At 39.2% G+C, this 18,994-nt stretch overlaps 1 protein-coding gene across 1 annotated transcript in view; it reads right to left on the bottom strand.

Moving 5' to 3' along the window:
* ARHGAP18 (Rho GTPase activating protein 18) overlaps positions 1-18,994 on the bottom strand; it is a 57,338-nt gene that overhangs the window by 20,667 nt on the left and 17,677 nt on the right. The window contains exons 2-7 of the mRNA XM_010574710.1: positions 17,473-17,672; positions 14,929-15,164; positions 12,802-12,874; positions 7,074-7,243; positions 4,702-4,867; positions 1,871-1,962 (exon numbers count right to left, since the gene is read on the bottom strand). Coding sequence (XP_010573012.1) covers positions 1,871-1,962; positions 4,702-4,867; positions 7,074-7,243; positions 12,802-12,874; positions 14,929-15,164; positions 17,473-17,672 — 937 coding nt within the window. The remainder of the gene's footprint in view (positions 1-1,870; positions 1,963-4,701; positions 4,868-7,073; positions 7,244-12,801; positions 12,875-14,928; positions 15,165-17,472; positions 17,673-18,994) is intronic.

Raw genomic sequence — 18,994 nt, 5'->3', positions numbered from 1 at the left:
AGAAATTAAAGGAGTTTTGCCTACCACGGTATTTATGTAACTGATAAATGCCATAAAAAGATCAGACAGAAAAAGCCACAAAGTTAGAAAACAGCACTAAAGGTGTCACCCTAGTGTATTTTCCTTGGTTAAAAAAAAATAAAAAGTGCTAACTAGCCACATCCAATTCTCCCTGTACCCAGCTTACACCAGAGCAGTGGCTGCTACTCTCATCTGTCGGACACAAAGACGCTGTGAGCATGTTGTGTGATTTGCCACCATCACCACATCTAGGGGGAGGCAAGGTCTGGTTGCACTGCTGGCAGCCACCACTCCTTGCACACACTCACTCACAAGTGCCCCCGTGGCAGGCAGCAAGAGGTGGCCACTGGCCACCACCAGCCTCCTGCCTACAGGAAATCCCCTCTTCATCTCTATCAGGGCTGCTTGGCATGGCTTCTTTAGCAGGTCAGGGACCTGAATTAATATCAGCAGAAACTTCCGGTGGATATACATGGATCGGTATGACCCTCAGATTTTCCAGTCAGAAAAATCCTAGGCTAAATTATGTCATTATTTTTAACCATAATTCCTCAATGAAATAAAACGTAGGTGTATTTTTTATTAAAAGATTTTTTTTTAATTAAGCAGCCTTCCTGTTAGCTTGGTTTGTTTCATTTCAGTGATAAGCAAGGCACATTTAAAAAGCAGTATGCACAAAAATGTTCTTTCTCGCAATTTATATAAATCCCCTAATTCTTGGAAAGCACGTGCTGTAGAGAACAGGCAGAAGAAATGGGACACTTCTTATTTTCATATTCTCATTTTAAGAAAAACTGTATTCCAAATGATGTATGCACCTTGCAAAACAAATCACATCTGTAAGCTAGAAATGTTTATGCAGAATTTTCTTCATGAAGGACTATGCTTACTATGTTGCTAGGATAGGAGAGTGATCAATCACTTTTTGTCATTTGATTTCTTTTTTTCTCAAGAGCATCCTTCCCAGAAATGTATTTTTATGATCCTGAGGAAGTAATTTCTGGCATGAATGACACCACAATAGTTTTGAGAGAGTGATGCAAAACTACTTTTGAGTTTTCTGTTTCTTGAAAAATAACTTAGCAAACAGGTCCCCAAACCTACTGAAATGGTGATGACACAGCACTGAGTTTCAGTCAGTGTTAGGACAGGTCCACACACTGTGGTCTTCCCCTTCTCGTGCAATGAGACCTGCTATGCACGGGCAGTAAATCCAGGGTCTCCATCATCTTTCCCATTATCTTCCCCATTACCATGACACGATACAGGCCAAAGCATCCCCCCACGTACTAAAGCAACAAATCTTCTGGAAAAGGGCTGCTGCCACCACCACAGGCAGTTATCTAGCCTGATTCTCACCCCCTAGCCACCTGCCTTGTGGCCCAAATCACTTCTGAAAGGAGAAAACCACATCCTAGAAAGGTAGGTTCAGCCTGTGGGCCAGGGACTGAGAATTTCTATGGAATTTCAAGTGTTTGCTCTGAAAGAAAATAAAGGGCAGCCCTAGTAATAATGGAAGTTACACCACCTTTATGAAATGGAATTTGGCTGCAGTGGGTTCTTATACTGATTTTCAATTTTCACAGGCTTATTAGTAAACTTGCCTAAATCATGGAGACCAGTTGTAACAAAACCCGAACTCTATCCCTTTAACTCAAAACGTCTGATACAAAGCAAAGTATCACATTTACTGAATTAATAAGTAAAGCGGCAAAGAAAAGTTACAATAACTTTGATTAGAGTAATATACTGAAAACTGGGCTATAGAGAGCAAATACATCCAGGACAAAATGTTATTTGTTTGTCATTTGCAAGTATGTAACAAGTTGACTTGTTTGTGCCTATTTACCTTTTGAAAAATCAGTGGGATCTTGGTTCCTGGCACCTTCTTCTGATCCTGTTCCAGTAAAACTGAGAGTGGGACACCAAACAAGCCAGAGTCTGAAGAATAACACAAAAGAAACTGAGATATTATCCACATCTGTTCCAGTACATGTGATAATGGCAGAAAACCACATTTTTGAAGCGATAAGCCTATTCAATACATTCAGAGCTATTGACCTTTTGTTCGAAGTGTTTGAATGTCTTTGTCAATCAAGTTATTACACAAAGCATTCTGGCTAAAAGGATTCATTCATCTCTTCCTTCAACCATAAATCAGGAGTCTTCTGTTTTGACTTCAAATTGCCATCCACATATTCTGCAGTACAGTGAAGCAAACTGCATAAATGAACCATCTGCGTGGTTCTGGTTTGCAGAATGGATGTGATGAAGACCCTGCAATGCAGATCTTCATCACTCAAAGCAAGTTATTATAGGTAAGATGCAAATGGCATAAGTAAAATATCCAGAAATTTGGCTACTAAAATGAGACAGATGTAATTACCACCCAGATTTACTCTGAACACTTCTCTCTAGGAGGGCTTTGAAGGAAGAGCTGTTCAACCCCTGTGCTTTTGCATTATACAGCACTGGCAGGATAGCAAGATCACCATCTCACCAAAGGTGTTTTGCCTTTTTTTTATTTTTAAATGAAAGCAAAAGTACAGTTAAGTCTCGGTTAGAAAATTGCCTTTACAATAGTGCTAAGGCAATGCAAATTAAAAAAATGGCACCTAGTCTCAATTAATCTACCCCTGATGCAAAACTAGCCTTAGCCTTCAAGTAAAAGGGACTCCCATGTGTTTATAGCCCAGTTGAATAGAAGTGAATGACCATTAAGAGAGAGCTATACTAGTAATGACTAACCCAAAGTTTGCTGACATAGAACTCCTCTGTCAGAAGTACTGATAATTGCTGTACGTGCAATTTTTCTGCAACAGCATATAACGCTACATGTAGCTAAAAACTCCTGCTTGGTATGATGCCATGCCAACAGAGCATAGAACAGCTGTAATTACTAAAAAGATGTCAGCCCTTGAGGGAACGTGATATATGTCAAAGAAACATCAGTTTCAGTGCCAAATCAGGGAGTTCTTGTATCTCTTCAGCATAAAAAGTCTACCTATGAAATATGTAGGGACTCGTACATACAGTCAATATCCATACCCCATAGTTTTATCATCCTGAAGATCTTGTCAATAATAAAAGTTTCTGCTGAGATGAAGTTGGAGAAATAAAGTGTAGGAGATCAATAGAAAGGCAGGGCTGGGCACAGCACAGCATTCCCCAGAACTATGTTTTCATCTTCTTTACATACACAAAGGGGAACAGCCAATAGATCCACCGTTGTACGAATTAATTGGCCAAACAACACTTCAGTAGTGAAGAGGTGAGGGTCAGGTAGAGCAACAAGCCACTGAATGCATTACATTGTAAAAGCAGATTTGTTTGGCAGAAAGGGTGACACTGTCTATTTCCTACACATTTCCATGCATCTAGCCTATCTTTTTTAACTTTTAAAAAAGTTTTTAATAAATTCAATGTTTTTCATGACTGCCTGTCATTCACATAATAATGCTATGACAGAAATTAAATTAACAATAAATTTGGTAAGAAGAATCAATTAAAAGTAAGACCCAAAATACAAGAGAAGAAAGTGTTTTGTCTCTGTTTATTAGTGAAAGCACAAGCACTTCTGCAAGAAAAAAATGCATTTAAGGGATCAAGGTCTTGCAGATGTTTCTGTGTATGCCTTTTGCATTTAAAAAGTTATTTTCTACTACTGTAAAGTGAAAAGCATATTCTGAATAATCTGTTGTACCTTGTATATCTCTCAAGCCTCTCTGTTGCCTTCAATTATTTCAAGTGAGCTATTGCACTGTCACATTCACTGAACCTTGACAAGAAGGTTTTGGCCAAAGCAGGCTTGTGATCAACTGGTAACACATTTCAAGCTCTTGTAAAGCATTTAGCAAAAGCCAGAAATACAGAAAACAAACAAAGCACTGAAAACCTCTAGCATCTTGAAATTGATTTCCATGTGTCCTTGTTCCCAAGAAAAGCACTGTGATTATATGTACGCTCCAACGGCTTGCAGAGCAAAATGACGTGTTGCAGCTATCTTGACACCCTCTGCAACAGCCCAAATCTTCCACTTAATATGATGCCATTCAGCATAAAAACTGCATTATGGCCTGAGTAAATACTGGATGGGAAAGGCCTATGTGACACAGGAAACTTTGTACCAGACAGAAGAGGAAAGCGGGCCACAAAGGCTCCCAGCATCTCCAGCCAAGGGCAACGAAAGCAAAAAAGTCAGGTAGCATCACAGAATCATAGACTTATTTAGGTTGGAAAAGACCTTTAAGATTAAGTCCAAATGTAAAAGTAGCACAGTACCACCCTTCAGGAAAGCAGGAAAATACCCACAAAGTGCTCATACACATGCCCTCCCAGGGAATGTATCAGCACCTACAAACTTCTGTGAAGCAATTCTTCCTGCACAGCACGCTACTAAGGTAGTTCCCCTTCTTCAGTTCTTGGTTTACCTGCTCAGTGACTGACCTGAGTTTTAACTTTATCTAAAGAGCACTATCCCATAGCTGGAGTGACTATATGCATGAACTTCCTTAAAGTGTGCCTTGAGTTAAGGCATATAATTAAATGCTGCTCAGGACCTATGTTACTATTTATATATTAAAATAAATTTTCTGCTGGAAAGTCAAAAAGAACCCGATGCATTTGTTTTATTGGATTAAAACAGACCCATTTGGCTCAGAATATGAAACACCAACTCACCTTTGGTTTTGATTTTTACAGCTTTTTGCTGCTTGAATTCTGTCCCAAGTATGTCATAGAGAGCAGTTAATTCAATCAGTGCTAAAGAATAGACTTTCTTCATGTCCTGAGGGGCCAGGTCACCAATTTTTGTGGTACCTGTTTTGTCCTTCGGCAGCCTGAAATTCTAAAAGCAGAGATTTGCAGCACAGTGAACAATCTAAGTCATAACAAATTACTTAGCTTGAAGGCTGTGCTTCCTTCAGGTCACAACCTTCCATCACGAAGCCTGCTGTTACTAAATCACAGGAGATTCCCCAAAATAGCTTGAAAAACAGATGATCGTAAAATCATAGGAGGATTTAGGTTCCCAGTGATTTCTGGAGGTCATCTAATTCAACTGCCTGCTTAAAGCAAGGCCAAATTCGAAGTCTGATAGGGTTGCTTTTTGTGTTGACCAAATAGATTTTGAAAACTCCCAGCAACCTCTGCAGGCACCCGTTCCAGTGCTTAATACTCTCATGGGGACTTTTTTTTACTTTGCAAAACAGAATTTCCCCTGTAGTCACTTGTGTTCATTTCCTCTTGTCCTTTTGCTGTGCACCTCCAAGAAGAATCTGGCTTTGTCCTCCTTGTAACCACCTTCCACCCCTCCACACCACGACCTGCTGCATCGTTTTGCAATTTACAGTGGTGGAAATGGCTGTCCATGAGCAATCCTATGCGTGTACAATTGCAATAGAATCCCTCTGCACTTATGCACACAAAGTAACATATTTGGCTGCCATATAAATAATAATAAAAGGATTCCCTTCTTAATTATGGCTCATTCCTACTGCAGTAAATGTTCAGAAGCTGTAACTGGAGACCAGTATAAGGAATTGAGCTGAGAGGGTGAGGGACTTCCCAGCTCATAGACCTTTTTAACGCCATCTCTCACCTGCAGGATTCTAAGTAAGACTCTTGCCTGTGCCTGACATTAGCAGTATGCATGACTCAAAGCAGGTAGGTTGACAAGACTTTCTTCCATTTGGAAAGATATATTATACTCCAGAATTATTTTCTCATCCTGTACAAACCCGGCAATAGCACAGATGAATTGGTGTTATGGTACATGACTAGAAAGGCACATACCAAAACATAAATATAATTTATAAATTGTAGATACATAATCAGTCTCCCACCATGATGTTTCACTGGCTTGCAAAAACATGTATGTTTAAAAATAGCTGCGAATGAGGAAGGTGCAACAAATATAAATTGTAGATTTAAATAGGTAACTCCTTTCCCTTTCCTATCATTTTGCCACTCCTTTCATCACTGAAGGAGAAATCCCATAGCCATGTCTTTGAGCAATCCTTCATAAGCCTAGCTAAAAATACAGCTAGTGTATGTATTATGCATATATATGTGCATATATACAGAAGTAAGTTAGCGTATAGCAATCGTTTCTTTGTTATAGGCTGCATTAGAGAAACATGACTCAAACACTTTAGAATCCATTTTTAAATATCCATTAGTGTCTGGTTTATAATGTTTAAAATAGGATACACAGGGTAATTACTATTTGAAGAACTGCACATATCCTTATCTAAATTAAGTGTTTGAAGAACTGTGAAACATTATTACTTCAGACTCTATGTTTACTCAGACATGTTTGCATAGACCGTTAGAAAAAAAAAAAAAAGACATTTTTCACACCAGTCATTAGTTTACTGGTCATACGTAACTGCATGTTCATGAACTGTTAGGTAGAGGGAGATCCTCAAAGAGATGCCTGAGCATCAACAACAAATGCCTTGGAGGGTCTTATTTTGTATTTATTTGGATTCATTCAGAATGAGCCTTTTTTTGTTAAGAGTTGGAAAGAAAAACTGAGCACAAACTAATGCTTAATTTCCTGCCATTTGACTTTAGACTTCTATAGACCATTCCGTTCTTCATTCTCATCCCTCACCCATCTGCATTGGATAACTGCACAATGTTTCTACAGGCATCCACCAACTCTTTTTAAATGACAACAGAGCTTTTTATTACAGAGGTAAAGCATCTCACCTCAGATAACAGGAAAACAGGCTGTAAACAAATGAAGTAAGGACACAGTTTGTGTACAACTAAGCCACTACTCCAGCTTAATATTACCAGCCCATTATTGCTTACACAGAGTGCATTTTGCCAGACAGACAGTGACACAAATAGGCATAAAAGTAGCTACTTCCATATTACCGAGAATACCATTCCCAAAAATGAGTTCTCTTCAGATGGTCTGTCTCAATGAAGTTGGATCCAACAACACTCCTCTAAATCTAATTCAGCCACTATCAGATAAATATCATCCAAACAGTAGCACTAGTGAAAACAAAGAATGAGAGCAATAAATAGGAAATACCTACCGGGAGAAGAGTGTCACCCCCTCCACCCTTGCACATTTTGCCTACTGAACTGTCTTTGAGATTAGCTGCCTGTTCTGCAAATGATATCTCCAAATTGATGTCAGTGTCTGAAAACGGCATGTCTTCAAGTGGGCTCTTCTGCTCATCCGTTCCAAGACTGAACTTTGGACCTGAAAACAGAGTAAAAAAAAAGCTAATAATCAACAGCAGCATAACGGAGCACCGCTTGCTGCATGACAGTAAATTCAAAACCAAGTAGAAGTTAATGCTGTGGAAGGGATGGACTTTCTGGTTGCAAATTCACTGATTTCTGCATTTTTTATGTCTGTTGAAAATTTAGCTTCTTACAAGGGTCCATCTGTTGTAGTTTTTCTTGAATAATTCTGCCAAGTCATGGGGTTTTCTCTTATTATTATGAAAAGAGAAAGCAATCCACCTCAAATGAGCAGCAGACTCCCAGAATCTTCCAGAGCCAAACAGCTTTGGCATCAGAAGTTTCTTGCCATCAAAAACTTTCCAGCCTCAAAGACTATATCATCCTGCAACCAAATCAGTAATTCTTTCTGTTGTTAAAATTTCAAAAGCAAAAGAGAATGTTTCCTCTATGATCCAAAGCATTAATATCTGGGAATAACAGGGAGTACACAGATCATGTCTTTGTCCCAACATTCCTGTCCTCACCTCGGTCTGAAGAGTCTAGATTCCTCAAAACTGTTTGGACATGTTTCCATGATACAGGGAAAGACTAAATATACAGCAGTGGCCTTACTTCTCTTTCTTTGTTCCCCAAAAAAACCCCAGGAGAAAAAGGGAGAGGCAGTTCTGCTTTTAGAAGAAGTAGTCTAATTTCATAGTCAATCAACCATTCCTTTTAAGTCTGAAGTTAAAATATATCATGAAAGAAGCAAGAGCAAAATAATATTGTAAATAACACTATTTAATGCAAAGCACCAAAGACAACTTAGCCAGAGAAAGATTCTGATCTCTCTACCATCTCTCTTGTGATGTGGTACTTCTTAAAGGATACATCCAGGACTAGGGTCCTTGTACAAGACATTGCAAATACTGCGCAAGTATTTGTGATGCAATTCAGACTTTCTTAAAACCAGGGCAAATATAAACGAATCAACCCTGCTCATTTCAGTGGAACCATGATTCTGTCACTGGACCCTACTCACAGGAGACTACAGCCTGTTCAAAACTAACATACCACAAGTGCAGGAAAAGTGGGATGGAAATGGACGTGAGGTGAGGAGGAGAACCATAAGCAGTGCATATGCTTTGGTGTAAGAATATTGCATAACGTAATAGATTAATTTCCTCACACCGCTGGGGGAAGTTTTTGTATGGCTTGGAATATCTATGCTAAGCCAAGCCAGAAAAAAATTCCCAGAAAATAGTTACAGGTACAGCAAAATTTGACCTTGAAGCAGGGGAAAGGCTGCAGATAGGCTGATTAAGAGAGAAGCTGTCAGGGAAGTGCTGTTCTACACTGATACTTTCAGCAGTCTGCAAAGAGCTGAGCTGCAAGCATGCAACCCAAACAACATATGAAGTATCAAGTTCTAAAAAAAAAAAAAATAATAAAAAAATTACACCAACTCAATTTTTTTTCTGAACCTTATCTGCATCTAATTGAAAGACACAAAACCAAGACTAGTCTCTGATATTCTTTAGAGTGAGTCCTGAAAATTACCTCAGTCTGCCAGGGCCAGGGGACTTGATGGGCAAGTGGCTGCAGCCACCACAACCACTCTCTCGCAGGGCACAGTGCATTACACAACCACTCCCACGTCAGTCCAGTTGATCTGGAGCTGAGACACTTCCAGACAGAGAAGTGGATTTGAGTTAACACTTTGACTCTACTTACAACCAAGCAATGCTATGAGAAGTAGAATAAAACATTTCCAAATTTTGCCTGTTGTGCGTGTCACTCGCCACTTGCTCTTTCCAGAGTGGCTTCTGCTCACTTTCCATAGACCCCGAAAGATGCCTGGGGCATACACTAAAGATTAAGCTGATCCTGAAACTAGAGCTGCTGCTTTTGGTAAAGAGATATGTGAGACCTCAGTAACCAAATGCATCCAAGGTCAAATTCATCCCTGGCTTCGATCTTTGGGCTCCCTGTGTGTTTATCTGTATATATCAATGTAAACTGTTTAACGCATGCGAACTAAAGGAAAACTGTTCCCTGTACCCCCAAGACTTTTGTCATGCTAATGTGGCCTATACGTGACCTACGTACTTCCTACCAGCCTGGGAGGGATCTGATGTTAATAAACAATAAAGCAGTGGCTCCTATTTCAGTCCTCTGGTCATATGAAGGTGCCGTGTAAAGCAGATGTCTTGGTAATGCTGTGCACATTTTAAGCAGCACATGTCTGGAAATGTTGCTGTTGTGGGGAGTTTCTTCTTGGTCGTATAGCCTTGCTCCTATTGTTATGCATTCATTAACTAGGAAGCAGCTGTAAGAGGAAGCAGCTTTGGTGTTCTGCCAACCTGCCAACTACATGCAGTATTTCATGAGAGAAATGCAAGTGTGATACAGAAAAATGTAAATATTGTCTATAAGGATGTGGAAACCGTCTTTTACAGTAGTCCTGTACCCTTTCCTTGTTTCACAGTGCTATTTAAAGATCACATAAAATGATGGGAATTATTCAAGAGTGGGGTGGGGGTTATGTTTTGGTTTCTTTTTAATAGGACATGGAAATAGCTTAAGTGTCAGCTTTGCTATTTCCTAGTTTTGCTAGAGAATCTAGAGTATACCCAGATGGAGCTATGCTGATAGATCTTAATTTATAATTGGAAGTGTAGAATGGCTGATTTTTTTTTTTGACTGACAAAGCATTTCTCTAAAATGCCAATTCATAGATGATTTTAAATAGAAAATAAAAAAAACTTTGTAATCTTTTCACTAACACTCTATCACTGTGGCCATAGATTCCTCATTTATCATGTAAAATGAAAAGCAGAAACAAACTCTTTAATTAACAAATATAACCACGTTTCAGTCTTTTTCCCTATCAGGAAGCAAATATTACAGCTCTTTTCCCTCATGTTACGCATAATACATGCAATTCTTTCATCCATTTGCCAGATCATTACGTTTTGAGACTGCCCTTATACAGAGGTTTTATCTAACATTCTTCCCTTGTAGCTAATCCCACGTGCTTAGGACAACTGCAGTCCCACAGTAAACTGACTTTTGCTGCTCCCCTATTTAAGCTAACGAGTATTTAGCTTTTCATCTGCTTTATTCTTTCCTTTTTATTTCTTGAGATGTCTCAACCAACACGGTTATTTACTCCTTTTCACAGGCTTCCAAAGAGAATTACTTTTTTTCTTTCGTAGCTGTTGAACATATTGCTAGCTTTGCAGGTCTTTAGTGAGTGTTATGGATTGTTAAAATGATAATGTCTTTTGACAGCTTAATACATGGTTCTGAATTTTCTTTTCATTTTCTGTAGACACATTCTGTTCCTACATGAAAAAAAGAGGCACTTAAAGCCAGTAATTGAACGTCCTTCCAAAAAAACTCAAACATGCATCTACCAACAAAAAAATCTCAGGAACTCATTAAACTGTTCTGTTTGAGTAGTATCAGGCAGAAAAGAATAAAAACAATGGTTTTGTATTATTCCCTGAGTTTGCTTACATTGTTTAGGCAAGAAACAAGGTGTGTCAGACTGGCAAGAAAGGAGGAGTGAGCGCAGGTTCACATAGCCCATATATGCTCTAAGGGCAAACCATTATCAACTTCAGTCTGGCAGAAGCATTTGGGAATGCAGCATTCAAATACCAAATTAGGAACAGAGTCATCACCTTTGGAGAAGGGCCAGAGTCATCCACTCTAACAGTTTTAAGACATCTGAATTTAAGCTTTAGATTTTTTTATAATGTCTGAGATGATACTCGTATTTTTCAGGTAAAACGGGTACTACTTCTCTGTCAAAGGGGGTTTCCATTTTAAAATACTGTCTTTGGATTTGGATTTCATAAATATTTAGTATCTCTGAAATATCAGGCATTGTTTACTTTTTGCCTTAAATTCATTCACTGTTTGTATAACACTAATTTGCTCATCATTCTGGAGGAAAGATCACAGCACAGCACAGCACTGAAACAGGTGCAGTGCGTTTGACACCACTGAACTTGCATGGTTTGACTGCAGATTGAACTGATTTTTTCTTCCTGCTCCAATCTTGGGAGCAGAGCCCACTTTTAGCATGTTGACAAGAGCAGAAGTGTATCAGGATATAAGCAGGCTGCATTTGCCATCCACATCACAATCTGTGCTGAGGAGAGCTAGCATATGGGATTTGCCTTTCAGGACTTCCCATTTCTGAAGGGTTCATCAGGGCCACAGGAAAAAAAGAACCAGATGTGATAAAAACTCTGTAATAATTGCTTGGTAATTTTCCAGCTCTGAATCCTACAGTGCAGTTTACTGACACAAGCACCAGGCACCTCTTCCTTCCCTTGTGCTGAACCAGCAGTCTGGCAGTCCTCCCTTCATATTGGAGTGAGGTTTGCTGAAAGGAGGGAGGGAAGGATTAACAGCACTTCTGGAAACACACAGATTTGGCGATATTCAGGGCTGGTTTATATTAATATCTCCCACTTCAATTTCCATGCTCATCCTGTCTTGTCTGTTGCGGTCTTCTAAGTCTAATCCTAAAGTAACAATTCTTCCAAAATACTACTAGTCAGTATTCTAGACCAGGAGCAGAATTTTATTTGGTGGCTTAATTACAGGTAAGGAACTTGCAGTAGGGAACTTGATCTGCCTGCTTGACTATTTAAGTGGCTACAAGGTTCAGTGTAACACCTATATGCTATCCAGTCCCCCAGGAAAAGAAAAAAATCCCAACATACAAACAGTGCAGAATAGCAATGCAGTATCTTAAAGCTTAAATGGCTACCAGTTAATATCCTCATCTCTACAGTGATGGGTATGGTGGTATAACAGACATGGTGCAACCCCTACTTTGAAGAAACCTAAGATGATGCAGGGCAGCCACCCATTTATTATTGGACTTGAAGAACACCAGAAAGCTTTGTCAAAGTCTTTCATCAAAATTCATACTGTCAAAACAGAAACTATGGAATCAGCTAAGGATTTCTGTGATGCTCTGTCCTACCTGGCAGTGAGAAGGAGGTGTCTTTCATGGGTACTGCACCCTTTTTGTCTAATCACGTGCTGTTGAACACAACCCTGTCCTACACACACAGAACACTATTTCCTTTCCGCTTGCCTTAAAAAAGTCAACAACTTTTTTCTTCCTTCCCTGTTTTTCTTTCATTTTGAGCTGCAGATATATAGCCAGTTCTCACTTTTTTTGGATATTTATAGTCCATTTGTTTTTGTTCTCTTGTATGCACTGATGAACTTATGTATAGTGCTTCATTTCCTGTTCTATACAGTAGAGATAAACCAGAAGGGTAACTTAAGGATCAGTAAAGACCTAAACATAAGATATGAGAGACTTCTCCCAGATGATTATAAGATTATCACTGGTAACAAACAAGGTTTCCCAGACGGCTCAAAGAACACTATGTGCAGCCACACTTAAAAATTTTACACCACAGATACACAGGCCAGAACAGGTTTCTCCTAAAATTTGATTTTCTTTTGCTGAAAAGTTTCTTGAAATATGGACCTATGTAGTAGCTTGTGTAGTTGAAAGCCTACAAACAAACAAACAACTGAGTTGTTTAGCATTACCTTTGGTTCCATCTTGTGTTTCATTTTTGTTTTCACTTGTTCTCACAGTTGAGGGTTCACTTCCATCACAGACCTAAGAAAGGAACAATAAATATGCATGCTTATAAACCCCAAATGCATGGTTGTAGAAACTCCTTTGACTCTGTGCAGAATTAAAACACATACTCCTGCAATACAGGGGTAATGCAGAAGCACATCTTTGTGTTTTGGTAGAAAACTCTTTGCCAAAGTCTAAGGGGATCTGAAATCTAGGTAGTTAAAAAAGAAGTTAATTAAGTCTATTCCCCTTCTTCCTAAAAAGCTAAGTGGGTATAAGACTTAATTTTCCAGAGTTGCAAAGAATAAGAAAATGTAGTCTTTGACCTGAAGCCGTAGTTTGCACTGGAAAGGATATGGAAAGGGAATCTGGAGAAGACAATTTGACTGCCTCAGTCCAAATTCCTTCCTCTTGCAAAATCTTACATGGTTGCTTCCCCTACAGAGCAATCCCATCCCTTTTGCAGGGTGGCCTGACAGTAATATCTGTACTTACAGCTTAGATTCCCAACAGCAAAACTAGGACACTTCAAAGAGGCAGCAAAACAGGAAAGGATTTGAACCATCTTCTCCTTTCTACAGTGCTGCACTACCCAGTCTCAAGATGTGTCACATTCTATGAACTGGATGACATTTACTACAGCAAAAAATATTTCAGAACATGTAGACAATCTCTACCCATGTATATATGGGTATACACATACCCATATAGGTTTTTACCCACATATTATTTTTATTATCTTTTTGGCCACTCAAATCAACAATGAATGTTTAGCACTCTGAATTTTTAACTGTATTTTACTCAAGCGCTGCATAACTTCATACTGAGAAAAAAAATTCAAATTTTAAAGATTTCTCCTACCAAGACACATCTGTATATTTACTTTTTTTTAAAATCGGGGACTTCAAGAGGTGGAAGAAGATAGCATGACTGCCCAGAAAATTATTATTGTTTCACAGAGCAGTAGAAGCAGACTGGGAAGCTATCAAGGTACCAAAAGTCTAGCTTCTCTTTGAGAATATAGCAGGAAATGTAGTAGAAACATCAACACAATTGTTGCGTTGATGCAAAACATCAACGCTATTGTTTTACCTTTCCTCCTGCTTTCCTCCAGGTGAAGGGAGGTTACAGGATTTTCAGAGGCTATTATTAAACTGGAATGACTTCATACAGCTGCAGATGGCTTCAGTCCTCTTTTGTTACATAAAAAGCTTTCTAATGATGGAAGAGCAACAAAGCACTGAGGCAAGTTACCTAGGGAGGTTGTAGAAGTTACTTCACTACAGGCTTGCTGTGACAGATTAGATGAATAACCACAAGCAATGATTTCTGAATAATTATGTTGCTTTGGAGAAAGGAATGCAGTATAGGTTTGAGGGCCTACACTTGTATTATTTTATTTCAGTCAAGGAGACAAGTTTAAAAGCATTGGGGTTTTTTTTCAGTTACTTCTATGTTCAATAAATATTCTAACCTTCTGGTTTATACACCTTAAATGGCTACAATCATTTGTCTGTTTGCATTACTTCTCACTGATATCATCAATATCAAAACACATAGTTTAAGAGACACAGAAGTCTACTGAACACTGTGACGTGATTTTCAAACATTACAATGTGTAGCTTAAATACAGGAACATGAGTATTTCTTGTGCTTTACTGAAATAACATACTTGAAAGGGAAATTATACTGCTTTAAGCTATATGATATTTTACCTAAATTGCTCTGGTATTAGATTTTGTTATTTTTAGGTGTAGTCAATTCCAAATCAGATCCCGGAAAGCTTTTATGGAGTTAATATCCTTTCTGCAAACACATGCAAAGTAGAACAGTGAAAGGGAAGTTGCACCTCCAGAACATACATTTGAGCTTACAAACTCCCCCCACTACATTCCACCTCTACTGAATTTGCAAGGAGTTGCCAAAGGAGGGGAAGCTGTTGGAGGAAGGAGGAAGTTGAATCCACTCACAATTCGCCGTGCTTTCCACCACTGCTAGCATTGTGCTGTGTCCCTCTCCTCTCCCCCCACCCCTACATGTCCTTCTCTTCTCTCTGCCAGAGTGAAACAAAATGATGAACAGGAACTTACTTTTCCCTTTGAGTCATTTTGTAGCCTGAAGATATCTCTGACATCAGGAATCTGGTGCTGTTTGTTTTTTTTCCTCATGGTTTGTGTGACAGTCTCTACTCGCTTTTCTACCGCTGCCTTCTGGGTTCGGGTCAGTGTGGACAGAAAAAGCATGCTTTCCAGGGAGTCGCCAGAGCCCTCGCCAAACAGATTTGACAGACCTGCCTCCTTCAGCCATTCTTCTTCCAGTTCTCCCTCTGAGCAAGGTGAAGAGAAAAAGGCATAAACGTTGGCTTCTGAGTACTGTTAAGCACACTGGATGTTAATGGCATGATATAGTTAATGCAGTTCACAGGGGAAGTACTAAGGGGATCCACAGTTATGAACAATTACTTACGCTACCATGACTTGGAAAAAAGCTGTTGTTTCTAAAGAGCTTCAAAAGGGTTAACATGATATCAAAGCTTTTAAAATAGTTACTCTGACACAGATTGCTATGGGGCAATCTTTATAATAACCTACAGCACTTCTATTAAATCATATACCATTTTATAAATGTACCTGGATATAAATGTGTATGGGGAAGTCTGAAAGCCTCTGATGATTGCTGCTTCATTGCTTTTTAGTTCAATCCTCAATCTTCCTAGTTCCCTTACTGACATGGTTCTGCCCACTTTTCTTGATACGTTAATGCTACAGCCCTTCACTAGCTCAATTTAATGAAGGACAAACCAGGCTACAGAAGTCACCTTAATGCTATTTTTTAATCAGTTCTTATGACATGGTCTCCAGCCTGCTGACAGCCCACAAAACAATTGTTGCTTTAGTCTTATAGCTGATAAGGTATCCTTTATTGACAGATGACTGCACATGAAAGAGGAGAAAGCTATTAAATACTGTCACTGATGGCAAAACTGCTTCTGAAATCAGTATCTCTCTAATGATACTTTCTTTGAAACACCAAGTTCTGCCTGTAGCAGCTGAGCTTGTGCTGAATGCCAACAACCCTCTCAAATGTTCAAGCAACATTTCCATTTATCAGATATCTAAAATTACTCCAAAGCTGGCATGTCAACTTCACTATTGACTGCAGTTTCCCACAGTGCCCAGTGCATATCCAAGTGGCACCTGAATATTAACAGTGTTCAGAAAACAGACACAAAAATTTAAGTATGAATTTTGCTATGGCCATGCAGCCAAATCCCAAGCCTCTGACAAAACTCTCTCAGATTTTGTTATTAGGGCTGGAAAGAAGGGCTACACCCATTCTCCAGAGCAGATATGAGCAAGGCATATCTCCTCTCTCCCCTGCCTTGCCTTTGCATGGCCGCATCTCAAGCAAGCCCCTGCCCAGGCAGGCCCATCACCCAGGTGCAGTGTCCCACACATTCAGGAGTACTTGTACCCAAGCGAGGTGCTGCACATTAGGCAAGGTGTGAGGCAGAGCAACATCTGCTCAAGGCGATCAACTCAACTGTGCTGACTCACTTGGGCTTCATGCCAGAGTCAGTGGCTCAAGCTGGAGTAGTAACTAGGGGGAAGAAGGCTATATATAAATAAAAAATGAAATGGTGGCGTTTGGAGTGCAGAGCCTGAAGGCGTAGCAGCATCAGTTAGCTGGGGTGAGAGAAAAAGCTCATGCACTGCAGAATGATGGGCTCTGCTGCTCTGGAGAAAGCCTCGCAGCTCCATCATATGCCCTGTTCCTCAGGCACACAGCCTTGCTGCCTTCTCCAGAGGCCAAGTTGCTACCCCCTTCAGAGCACGTAAATAGCAGTGATGTTTCAAAACACCTAGGGAAGCAGAAGTGCAAATCCCTTTGAAAGCTAAGGAAGCATGTTATTTGCACTCGTGTAGAGGCCATACCAAAATGGGAAACTCACCATTGTAATTTACTGAGACTATGGGCCTCTTGTAAGAATGGGAGAGAGGCAGATACCGCACCATTAAAAAATAATTTTTGAGAGAAGAGTGGAATTAAGGACGTTACTCCTCTTTTGTCTGACAGGACAAGAAAAATAAAGACATTGCCCAACTTCTTCTAAGATCATGCCCTCAGGAATGGCCCATAATCGATGCTTTTGAGAAGGAAAAATAATAAAACTGAACAGTCACAATAGTTACAAGCACAGAAAGTTACTCACTAAACTTAAACCGGTTAATCATTGGCTTGTCTTCTAAAGCATGAGAGGTTTCTATCCACAATAGCTACAATAATGAACAACATACACAAAGAGTGAAAGGGTAAGTTAGTTTAACAGTAAACTGCAAATAAAGCTTCGATTGTTGTGATTTGCAAGTACAGGCAACTTTCTGATGTTCTGCAAATATCATTTAAAGGAAAAACAGCCTTTTACTTATCCCCAATACAATTCTCCTTCAGGGCACTGTCTGCTTCTGGCGATATGCATCAGAGGCAACAGAATTTTCAAAGTACATGTTCAGCAGAGTGACCTCCTTTTTGATTTAAATGTGTTTGGTGGGTGCCATCTCTTGAAATAAGACTTAAAGAAAAATCTGTAAATCAGTAAAGTTACGATCATTCACAAGAACGGATTTCATTACCATCTGGCTCTTTCACTACAAGTGCTACTCGTTCCTCATGATTATCTCCTCTTGTTTCATGGATGTTTTCAAGTTCTTTCCAGTAGTCATCCATAGACAGTTCATCCAAGGAGTCCTGGGATCCTGAGCGGTCAAATGATGCTCCATCGGCGGTCTTCTTGGAATGGTCATGGTTCATTGTATACTGGCCAGACCGACGGCTATAAACATAAACCAAAAAGCAATTCTTGGTTAGCATTTTAAGATACAGGATATATTAATATCTGTGAAAGCAGATAGTGATGAATTGTGTCAAAGCATCAAAACAAACTACTGTCAAGAAGCAAACCAAGATATTAAAAATTACTTTTAATATCTGGAATAATATTTTTAATTTAATATTTCTGCTATACGTATCTCCTAATCTGGAATGGCACAGGAGTCTGTATTAAAGATGAAATAATGAATCCAAGTTCTAGTAATCCTAGTTACACCAAACCTCTAATTCAATTCACAACAGTCAGTTCCAGAAACTTCATGGTACATATCTTCCTAGCATCACTGTTCATAATGAATTTTTCAGAAGTGCCTTTCTGCCTGAGTAAATTCTTATAGCTTGACAGTACCCTTACTTTTTTCCTTTGCTATTCCCCTTTTATTTTTTATTAACGTTTCGTCTGGTATCTACAACCTTAATTACAGCTGGGCAAGGACAAAGTAGAATTACTGAAGTTACAGTTTGGGAAGTAAACTGGTGAGTTTACTAAAAGGCCACTATTTGCTTCTATCTTGATTCCTCTTTGACTGAAAGCTTACCATTTTTATAGTTTGACGTTACTAGGTTTTGGTTCACCCTGCCAAATGTATGTTGCTAAGGCTTTCAAAAGGGATCTTTCATCTTAAGTATAGCTGCAACTAGAAAAAAGAAACCAACAAGCTGAAACCTCTAGGTCTCATCTGGAACTCATTAAGTCACTGGCAAAAATTACCACTGGCCTAGCAAAGAATTCCTCTTAAAAAGTGCAAAGGTTATAATGATGTCATTGAAGTTACAGGTCATCCTCACAGTCAAATATACCAAAACAAAAGCCACAAACTGATTCAGACTATCAGTGGATTACATGAGCAGCAACCTGATCTAACTTCAGAGTTGGCCCTACTTTGAGTGGGGGGCAGATCGTACAAGATGATCTCCAGTGGCCCCTTCTAAACTAAGTTACTGTACTATTATTATGACAGTATATCAAAATTCTTCCTTGTATTAAAAAATAGTAAGTTCTTAACATTTCAGGAACAGCTTCAGATGTCTTTTATGTCTGAACTTGTTTCCATTTTCTAAAAAAGAAGGCATGGTTTGCAGTTAAGTAATAAATATCACCTATTCCAAGAGAAAAACATATCAAAGATCAAGCATTGTGGATTTATCACAATGTAAATGCAGTAAATTAAGTTCTATCTTCCCATTTGGCTGACTTTGCAAGTTTATCTAGAATTAAAACAAAAGCACCTCGTCCTTACGTTTTATCTTGGGACAACTGACGCT

The sequence above is a fragment of the Haliaeetus leucocephalus genome, unplaced genomic scaffold, assembly GCF_000737465.1.
Source record: "Haliaeetus leucocephalus isolate CR32 unplaced genomic scaffold, Haliaeetus_leucocephalus-4.0 Scaffold450, whole genome shotgun sequence".
Classification (NCBI taxonomy): Eukaryota; Metazoa; Chordata; class Aves; order Accipitriformes; family Accipitridae; genus Haliaeetus; species Haliaeetus leucocephalus.
Note: the sequence above shows the minus strand (reverse complement) of the source record. Positions and strands in the feature narration are given on the sequence as shown.